The sequence below is a fragment of the Carlito syrichta genome, unplaced genomic scaffold (genome assembly GCF_000164805.1).
Source record: "Carlito syrichta isolate Samal-C Ts95f unplaced genomic scaffold, Tarsius_syrichta-2.0.1 Scaffold316825, whole genome shotgun sequence".
NCBI lineage: Eukaryota > Metazoa > Chordata > Mammalia > Primates > Tarsiidae > Carlito > Carlito syrichta.
In genome coordinates this window covers 270,535-281,775 of record NW_007260921.1, presented here as the reverse complement: position 1 = coordinate 281,775, position 11,241 = coordinate 270,535, and the positions used below count along the sequence as shown (strand labels likewise).

General features: G+C 32.8%; 1 protein-coding gene across 1 annotated transcript in view; it reads right to left on the bottom strand.

Annotated features, from left to right (window-relative positions):
- Nucleotides 1-6,666: 6,666 nt before the first annotated feature.
- Nucleotides 6,667-11,241, bottom strand: part of LOC103277268 (cadherin-12-like) — a 249,856-nt gene continuing 245,281 nt past the window's right edge. Inside the window, exon 3 of the mRNA XM_008074669.2 lies at nucleotides 6,667-6,969. Coding sequence (XP_008072860.2) covers nucleotides 6,667-6,969 — 303 coding nt within the window. The remainder of the gene's footprint in view (nucleotides 6,970-11,241) is intronic.

Here is an 11,241-nt window from a genome sequence, read left to right as displayed (position 1 = left end):
AGTTCTTGAATAAACTTGGCTGAGGTGGTAGGAAGGGCAATGTTAAATACTGAGCTCATGTGTCAGAGGGAGGGTCTACCTGAGAGAAGGGAAGAAGATAATGAGGTGGGACTTCTACCACATGGTTTCCTCTGGCTAGTTTTCTGAGAATGATTATCAACCTCTTACCTGGATTCTTTCCCTTTATTGACTGCTCTTCTTCAGAGACTGGGGCAAATAGTAAACATTCATTTTCTTCTTACAATTTGCAATAATCTTGAGAATAAATTATTATCATTCCTCCTTTACAGGTAGGTAAATCAAAGTACAAGCAAGACAAATAACCCATACAGACAGAGACAACTAGGAAATGGTAGTAGAACTCTTAAAGAAGGAGTTTAAACTCTTAGCAACACATTCATATTTGACATTCACATACTATTGCAAGTGCTTGATTTCATGAAAAAGAAAGAATATCACAAAAGGTGATACCAAGAGCCTAAATGGGTAGAACTGAGTCAGGAGCAGCTATTCACAGGCAATGAATCAATGCAAATGACTTTTGCCGTTTACCACCTGGATTTCAGAATTGTGATGGGCCAGTAACTCCTATGCTGTGCATTTTCCTGCTTTTTCAATAGAAATATCTATAGACATTATTCATGCCTATGTCATCATTGTATTTTGGGTGTGTGTATGTAAGGGACTGGCCTTTTTAGTATCACACATCTGTAAATCAAGAACTAAATCTAAAGAGCTGCTCCCCACCTTGACCTGATTCAGATGATTAGCTTCTAGACTTTGAGTTGATGCTATAATGGGATGAACATATTGGAATTCTAGGAAGGGGCTGAGAATATATGACATCAGAGAGCAATGCAAATCATTGTGAGACAGAGGATAGAGGGTGGAAGGAAAATTTTAAGAGGGCACTCAATAATTCCAGCTTCCTTGTGTTCATGCTCTTGTGTAAACCTATGCCCTGAATGAGGGCTGGATTTCCTTCTAACAATTAGAATATGGTAGAAGTGATGGGATGCCACTTTCAAGAATAGGTTTATGTAGACTGTGTCTTCAACTGAAGGCATCTCATCTCTCTTTTTCTCTCTCTGTCTGGCTCTCATTTAGATGGTTCATCCTGAGGGAAGCTAGCCACCATGTTATAACAAAGGCTTATGACATCTATGTAGCAAAAGACTGAGATTCATCAATAATCACATATGGAAGCAACCTCAGAGACAGTATGGCTGCAACCTCTTGAGAAACCTTGAGCCAGAGCTATCTAGTAAAGTTATGCCTGATTTCCATGCTTCTGTGAAAAAATAAATGCTTACACTGTTTTACACTGCTAATTTTTTAGTTAATGTGTTAAGTAACCAAAGATAAGTATTACACAACTTATCTTTTGTAATAAGTATTAAGTAATAAAAATGAATGCCATCAATAATGGGACAAAACAAAACCACAGTCCACCTAATAGGATACAATGATTAGAATACAGAATTGTTTCTGTGATATTCCTGACAAAGATGTATATAGCTAATTTATACATTAGGAAGCTTTACACAAACTCAAAATGAGAGGAAAATTCTTAAAAAAAATAACTGGCCAGAAATATTCAAAAGCATTAGAGTCATAGAAGCTAAGAAAAGGTAAGGAACTTTTTCAGATTGAAGGAGACAAAGAGAATGGACATTTTAATACAGTATATGTTTTTTAAACTTGAATGTTTGGTTCTGTAAGTCATTATTCATTATTGAGATTAGTGATGTAGCTTACATAGGTCTAAAGATTAGATTATAAGAATACATTAATGCCAATTGTCTGACTTTTAAAGATTATATTTTGATTATATAAATAGAACATCTTTATATGTAGAAAATAAAGAGTCAACAAGCTCCTGATAAAAACTCTGCAGATGGGGCCCAGGCAGAAACTGATGAGAGTTCACCTGTTCCTAGTATACAACTTTAGCCTCTTTTACTGGAGGATCATGTGATAAGACAATATACCTACTTCACTATTTCTTGTTCTGTCTATGGTACATATGTGAAAATAAGAACGTGTGAAAAATGTACATATGTTTTTTTGTATAATAATGATTTAATAATGTAAGGTATAATCATAGTCTTCACTATCTCCTTCCTAGAGTTAGACTGTTTAAATATGACCATGTAGAATATATTGCCTGGTTAATAACCTCTAAAAAAAGTCCAACCAAAATTTTATCTTAGTATTTCTTTCTAAACTTCATGTAATACAAAATTGAGTTCAGAGGAAAAACAAAACAAAACAAAACAAAAAAAACAGGGGCATACCTGTTAATTGTCTTTATTAAGCCTGTAGCCTGATTTCCTTTAGGTGTACCTCATTTTATTTAAACTTCATATAAACTTATTTTTTTAAAGTAATGGATGTGAGATACCTATTTCTCCCATTTTGTTTTAAGGAAGGCCTCCAATTTTAGAATAGAATAGAATAGAATAGAATAGAATAGAATAGAATAGAATAGGATAGAACAGAACAGAATAGATAATTCCAAACTTGTAACCAGGCTATCTGAGATCGAAAGCTAAACTTAAGTTTCCTAAAGATGTTTTAGTAGTCACTATGCCTGGAAATATGGGACACTTAATTGTGATTAATTTTGTTTCAAAGAGCCTGGAGGTTATTCCTACTTCTTTATACATAGGAGTTATTAAGTTTTCACATTTAAAAGATAAAACGTGAATGATACTGCATGAGGTGACGGCAATGGTTAAGTAAAATGAAAAATACAAATCTCTGGTTAGATCTTCTGGCACTTAACTACTTCTTAGGAAATGCAAGTCTTACCATATAAATTGCAATTCACAATTGATATCTATTATAATATATTATAGGAACCCAGTTATTGATGGTCCAATCAGTTGCCTCAAGGTGGTTTAGCTCGGGCAAAGGATGATAATACAAGTGTAATATGGATTTGAACACACTAAACCTGTCAGCACTCTGGAAGAAGTAACTTCAACTGCACACCCTACTGATGCATAATCATCAGATATTAAAAAAGGATACATGATTATAATTCGTTGTTACTCTAGTGATCTTAAAGAATTAAGACCACATTCATATAGTCTAAATTTGTCTCCAAGGAGTAGCTTTGAGTTAGAGAATATCTGAATCATTAAGTAATTTCCTTAGGTCGGAGTAAAAACCCTTTATCTTTGAATATTACTTCCACGGCACATTGGATGTAGCAGAAGTTAGTAACAGAATGACCTTTCTCTTAAACAATTCATAGATTCACTAGAATTTCCTTTAACTTTAGGGAATTAAGTATATTTCATAGTGGTATATGTCTTAAATATTGATTTTTCTCCTGAAATCTTGACCCTCTCTGCTCACCACCATTCTCCTTTTGTACATTTATATTCTTTCACTTTAGTTGATTTTCATTGCAGGTTTGTTTCTTCCTATTTTTACATATATAATCCATCACTATTAAGTTAACATTTGCATAATAGACTTCATTTTAATGTTACAATATTTCTTTATCTTCTGCTTTGTATAATAAGTTATTTCACTACATGCCTTTAAAATGATTTAATTCTTCCCTCTTGTTGAAAATGAAATGGCAGCATTGGGAAAATACTTATTCCCTAAACAATACCTCAAACATGAGTATCTACCACAGACAGTGAGATTGGTTGCAACAATATAGGTATACTGAAATACACCATACAAAGTTCCATCTGGACTTGACTAAAATTTTAATATTTGAAGGAAACTAATACAGAGGTGGGATTGCCTAGATTGGATGGGGAAAATAGAATAGGGAAAAGGATATTTTTTCTTAGATTATTAAAGTAGTGAACCATTTCTATCTGGTAAGAAAAGCGTACTTGACATTGATGTTCAAGTACTCTAGGAATATAAACATAAGTTCCAGATGCACAGTAGTTGCTGGTTAGGTTTAGGTAGGTCATGTAAAAGCAGAAATAGCAAATACCATAAATCTAACAGAATCTCCTGTATTTTTTGGTTCTATGTGAATAGGTGGAACTGTGGAGAAGGGAAAATAATGCATGACAGATATTTTATATTTAACATTTAATTCATAAGTAGTGTTTATACCTTTTTGAGTTTATTTAAAAAGTGCATATTATGCAAACGCAGTCCAAGAATACCTGGACTAATTCATACAATGCAATACAGTTTCATATTCAAAAGAGTTCTTCTTCTCTTATTAAAAAAAAAAGAGAGGGTGGCGCATTAAAAATCAATGTATGTATTTACCAGAGTCTTTTGAACACCCAGTGGAAAATTTCAGTAATGGCACATGGCAAAATCCTTTAGGGAACCTATTCTTCCATGATCTGTCCAATATTACAGTAGAATAAATTATGTGCCACCCCAACTGCAAAAGCTGAAACTACTTTGTTTTCACTTACGTATCCTTCTAATTTTCCAGAAAGATTTTTCTCTTTAATATCTAGCTGCAAACAACTTATACATAGGGTGCTGACCCTGCAGTCCTATCCTTTATTCTAACAAGCACAACAAAAGACCTAATTGTTTTATCTATTAAGGCATAATTTTCTAATAGAGTGATGTATGCTTGCTTTGGGGATGCTGTTTTGGTAATAAAGAGTCACCGAGGTCCATAATTTTGTCCTTCTTTATGGCTGCATAACATTCCATTGTGTATATGTACCACATTTTTTTTAATCCAGTGCACTTTTGATGGGCAGCACGGTTGGTTCCATGTTTTTGCTATTTCGAATAATTCTGCAATAAACATGAATGCGCAGGTATCTTTGTTATAGAATGATTGGAGTTCCTCTGGGCATATTCTCAGAAGTGGAGTTGCTGGGTCACATGGAAGGTCGATTTTTGAATCTTTTAGGACTTGCCAAACTATTTTCCACAGAGGTTATACTAGTTTACACTCCAAAATTGTGGACTTCAGAGCAACTTGGATGGATCTAGAGTCTACAATACTCAGTGGTCTCACATAGAAACAAAGAACTGAGTACCACATGTTCTCACTCATAAGCAGACCTTGAACATTTATCATATTTCTGTAAGAAGGGGATTGGCAGTAGTGGAAAATCCCAGGGGAGGCGGGTACACAACATCAGTAAGGGTACCGGATCTCAAACCAGGTGAAGTGGGGACGAAAGGGAGGCCTAACTACCTGTACAATGATCACTTGTATACCTAATCCTGAATTGTACCCCATATCTTTAAAATTAATTAAATTTTAAAAGTTAAAAAAAAAGTCACTGAGGGACATCAATTTATACCACTATTTCCAATATACATGAAGTAGGCACTGAGTTAAACTATTTATCTATTAAAAAGCATGTCTTCTTAAAGCCTTATTCTAATATATTACCTTTCTTTATCCTCCACTATAAAATTAAGGCACAGTTAATAGATGGCCTTCTCCATTTTTTGGGACTACTTTCTAACAAGACATGCTTCAGTCCAACTGGATTTTTAAATGCCTAGCAATCATAAGACTGCATAAAAGAGACAAATGAAAAAAATATAACAGATACTGAATTACATACTTGCAGCCTGGGAATGCACATTAAAATTTTGAAATCTTAGTGAACTAATTTGAGCTGGTTTCTTAGGCCAAAAAGAGACTATGGCCTTTAAATGTCTAAGAAGGTCACATATTCAATTTCAAGTGCATTTATAGAAACTCCATGTGACAACTCTTACAATCACTACCCTGCTTCCACCCTCAGGGTAGCATGCACACTCTTCACTGCACGTCCTGGGTGTTTGTAGGAGCAGAATGCCCTCGGAGACACGTCAGTCGTTGGAAATATTAGCAATGGCTCCCACACAAGAATTTCATGTTGTAACCTACATGTGATGAGTAGCTTTATCTTCCAAATGTGAGAAAAACCAAAAGTTACGTTGAAATAAATTGAAGAATTAGCAAATGATGACTGAGGTATAAAAATTTCGATTTAAAAAAGTATCCTGAAAGTCAGAATTTTTAATTTATTTACTTTATAAATACATGTATAGGACTTTGTAAATTTTGGCTGATATTGAAATGTAAATTGATGTCAAATTTAAATTTTTAGGATGATTATGCTACTGTAGTAGAATTATAAACTCATTCTAATAACTTCGCAATATTATTTGCTCCTTGGTTTGATAGTATAACATAGAATTGTAATTTACTTCCACCTGCAAAGGAAACATATCATCCTTCTAGAATCTCTATCAATAGCAACAAAAGATGCAACACACCTCTTTCTGGAGCACTTCCAGATCAGACACAATGCATACTTTAGATAACTTACTTTAAACTAAGAATTACTATCTGGTATTTAGTGATGTGTGGTAGTTATCGTAAGTGTTGTATACTTGTTAGTGTCTGAAATTGGTGACAATCAATTCAAAATGAATTTTGTACTTAAAGCACAAAGGGATTCTATGAGTTTAGGTGAATCCACAGGTTGAAAGATAGTTATATTTATATATACTTATGTATATATATTCTAATAGTTATTTTTATATTGGAGCAGAAAGAAAAATAGAAAAATATTTCAAAATGAAAATAATTGTATTCACTACAATTGAAATGTGTTCTTCTGGGTTAAAAATAGGATATTTACATTAACCTGCAAAAGTGAATGTTGGCAAGGTCTTGTAGCATCTGACAGAATTTTGATTTGCTTACTCACCCACGGGAGACATTTCTGGGACACTAGCAACATAAGGTCCATCCAAAAACTTTGGCTCATTATCATTAATATCCTGCACTTTGATGATGAATTCTGATTCAGGCTCCAAGGGCTTCCTAGTTTCTATGTCCACAGCCTGAGCACGGAGAGTGTAGAAAGGTTTTTCTTCTCTATCCAGGCTCCTTATTGCATGAATGTCCCCTGTGGTTTCATCAATGGTAAAAACGGTGCCAGCGCCATCTCCCGAGAGAGTATATTTAACAGTGCCCTCTCCCTTGTCTAAGTCGGAATGGAGCTTTGAGGGAAACAGAGAGAGAGAGAGAAAGAAAGAGAGAGAGAAACACTAATTAAATTAAGGTTGCCATATTAAAACATATTAAAAAGTTATACTTTTTAGTATAATTTATTCATTCAGAAGTGTTAAATAAAAAATCTTACGATCATTTTTCCTGTGTTTTTTCCTCCAATTTTTTTTATTATAAAAATTTTAAACAAAAAATTGATAAAGTACACACTGAGCACACATACATCTGTATACCCCAGACATTCCACCATTCATCTTTCAATCTACTTGCTTCATCAATAGTTAGACCACATATTCATTCCTCTATTATCCTGTTCTCAATCCGTTGTATTTTTTTATTAACTTTTTTATTTTTTGAGTTGGAGTCTCACTCTGTCCACCCAGACTGGAGTGCAGTGGCACGCTCCCGGCCACCGCAGCCTCGACCTGCTGGGCTCCAGCGACCCTTCCGCCTCAGCCTTTCAAGTAGCTGGAACTACAAGCACGCGCTACCACGCCCAGCTAATTTTTTTTAATTTATTGTAGACATGAGGTCTTGCCAAGTTGCCCAGGAGAGTCTCGAACCCGCGGGTTCACGCAATTCACTCACCTTGGCCTCCCCAAGCGCGGGATTATAGGCTGAACCACCGAGCCCGGCCAACATTTTTTTTTTTTTTTTTGAGACAAGATCTGTTGCCCAGACTAGGTTTCAGTGGTGGGATCATACATCATTGCAGCCTCAAAATCCTGGGCTCATAGATCCTCTCATCTCAGCCTCACCATCCTGAGTAGCTGGGACTTTTGGCACATCCCACTACACTTGAGTAATTTTTTTCTTTTTTTTTGTTTTTTTGTAGAGACAGCATCTTTCTGTGTTTTCCAAACTGGTCTCCAACCCCTGACCTAAAGTAATCTTCCTCTCTTGAACTCCCAAAATACTGAAATAAAAGATGTGAGCTTCTCTGCACCTGGTCATATTTTTTTATGCATTGTCAAGATTGAAACTAAACTATAACCCCAGATACATCAACAGGCATAAATATAACTATTTTTTTGAATGTTTTTTATTTTGTTAGTTGATATCCCTTTAAGGATAACATTTTTATAAAACAAATCTTAAATGTGCTTGTTGCATTTTATGTAGTCATAGCAATAAAAATAAATTAGCACAGAAACTCCAAAAAATATGCCTTCCAAATATCCTAAAGATGGAAATCAGTGAGTCCAGAGGTAGATAAAGTAAAGGAACACAGAAAACACTGAACCCTTTTTATTTGAAAACAGAGGAGAGAACTGGCACATTCAGAAGTTTTCAGATAGAGTATCTCATTTTAACAGATTGAGTTTGAATGAGTTAGCCAATCTACTAGATAATTGTTAGACTCACTGATTATTCTTTCAAATTCACAAATAGTTTCTTCTAAGTTATTCTATATATAAAATATCTATTTTGTAATATAGATATAAATTGAAATTCAGATAATCTTTTAAAAAATTCAACATGTATAGTTCACTTTGTTATAACATGGCATAAGATACCCATGAATCTTAATAAGAGAATAATAAGAAAGAGCAAAATGGAAGAGAAATTATTATTGTAACAGTGTAAGTCAGTTTCTTAAAATGGAACTGAGGAATACATGAAAGATGAACATGGCCTTAGAGGTTTATAAATTAGCTACAAATAAATGAATGTGAACATAAAATATCACAATATCTTTATTTTTCTAAGACCATTCTTATAAATCTATATTGTCATAACTAATATAAAAACATATATATAATGATATGCATTCTTATAAATAATATAATATCAATTATTTTTTATTCAGATGCTGATCTACATGTTTTAAACTATTATTGCTTATTTGGTACAGCCTTCTGATTTCAAAATTCAAATTTTTATGTTTAAAAGCTCATTCCAGTCACCAGATCAACCCTCCTCAAAAATGTTAAACTTTTACAACACACATAACCTTTTGGGATGTGCCTTAAAACTTGCATAAAGTAACAACTTTCTGGAAAAAATTTGATTAAGAATGTGTTCTGTTTTGCTTAATGTTTCAGCACACACACAAAGTTTTAAAAACATTTTAAATTATATCCTTTTGCAAATAAGCTTTCTGTGTCTTAATATTAGTAATATCAGGGCACAAATATAGCCAGAATAAATACAAGCTCAACTATGGCTACATCTTTGCTCTTAAACTCAATATTTTGGTTGAAGTTTAGTAAATAATCTTTACATTAATACTACTAAAATAAATTTGTTCATTTTATAAATTTATATTTACTTCAAAATTTGCCCTAAAAGTGTATTTGTATAAGAGCATAATAAGCATTTGCATTTGTACCAGGTTGAGTAGAGTAATATAAAGAATATGGCAGCAATGAAAGGAAACAAGATTTTGATGTTTCTTTAAAAGTTTCTTATATTTTACTTAAATATAAGAAAAATTGCTCTGAATGATAGAAGGAATTATTTTTTCTGCCTCATTTTTTTTTTTACCAGCTGCTGTGAAGCATAGGAAGTTTCAAGCGTAAAATCATGCTGTAGATAAATATTCTTTGAACTTAGGAATTTCAAATTACAAATTTCAACCATACTATTAAAGACTTTCAACAAAGTGCGTATTGCTTTTGCTTTCAAATTTATCTAAATATATGAGATAGGCAAAAGCTCAAAGCAAAAGGAATGACTTTATAAACTAGATCCATTTTGCCAACAGTTCGAAGAATATATGGTAATATTGTGGGAACTGAGAGAAAATTCTAAGTATTTTCTCATAATGTGATCCAAGTAAAGTTACCAAAGGCAAAAAAAAGGCAAACAAAACAAAAATAAAACAAAACAGAAATCTTCATTCAGCTAAAATTAGAACTGTTTTCTTTGGAAACTGGCATAAAAATAAAGAAGCAAATGTTTTCAGTTCTCTCTAAGATCCAAATTAAATTTAATTGCTTCCACTCCTCACTCTCCTACCTTTTCCTTCTAGTTTTAACATGACTTTTGCAGAGATTAAAACTTCAGAAGAAATATGTGAAAATATGTTAAAATTTTGAACTGAAAATAAAGTTGATGAATGCAAAACCCTTGAGAGGATTAGTTTTGTTTTTTTTAATAGCAAGTTATCACATGATAATACCTAGAGGAAATCACATACAATATTCTACATTGACGGACAATATTTAAAATTTGTTATTCAGTGCTGATTGACTTAGGCACATAAGTGACTAGCATAAAGTGTAGATGTTTTTCCAGTATAATTCTGATAGTAAATAAATATTATGTTGGATATGATAATTTTTTATTTCAAATATAATTTGAATACAGAAAGGTAAAAAGTAAAATCAAAATTCCCCTCATCGTCTAACCCAGAGATAACTTATTTTATTATTTTTGTATGTTGCAGTTATATGGTTATATAAACATATAACTGAGACAGTAAATACATGCATATAAACTTATTGTACTTTTATATTTATATATTTGCTTGATTGTATACATGTATATATACATACATGGTATAAGAAAACTGAGTCAACAATTTTTAATAACAAAATATCACACACCTATTTTCATTATTATTTAAAATGTCTGCATTATATTCATTCAATGAAATTGAACGTTCCAATGAGCATTGCCTATCCTTCCATAAGCAATTAAATGAATACATATATGTGTATGAGTATGTGTTTTCTTCTGTTAATTTTTTTTTAAAGACAACTACAAAGACCAAAAATATAATACTTTTTATGAATCTTAAAAAATGTATCTTAAATGATTTCAGATATTGATCTCTACAGATGAAGTTGCTTCCTCAAGTTTTTCAGCGATGAAATTCAGGCTTATCTTACTCTATAAGTTGAGTTCTTAGTCTCATTTGCATGAAGAAGGAAGGAGGGCTACAGTAGGACCCACACACTTTGCTACATTTTGGGGCTTGTGTTTATAGTAAAATATCACGTGATACCTTCTTGCACAATCATTTTAAAACACGCATACAGCAAGCTAATAATTAAAAAAAAATATTTTCCTTTCCAGCAATTAAAAAATAACAGCTAGCAGTATTTCTTATTCTAATTATTTAAAAATAAGCTGCTTCTGGGTGTAGGCTCTGACTACAGTTACTGATTGAAGCAGCCAACTCCAAAAATAACATGTTTTAGTATTGAAACTTAAAATAAAATTTCTCCCAGAAACAGAGTTCTATAAATGATGGATGTAGAAATACGCACTGTCCAGGCAGTTGTTTTGTGGAAGTGGTGTTGTTATTTTCTGAT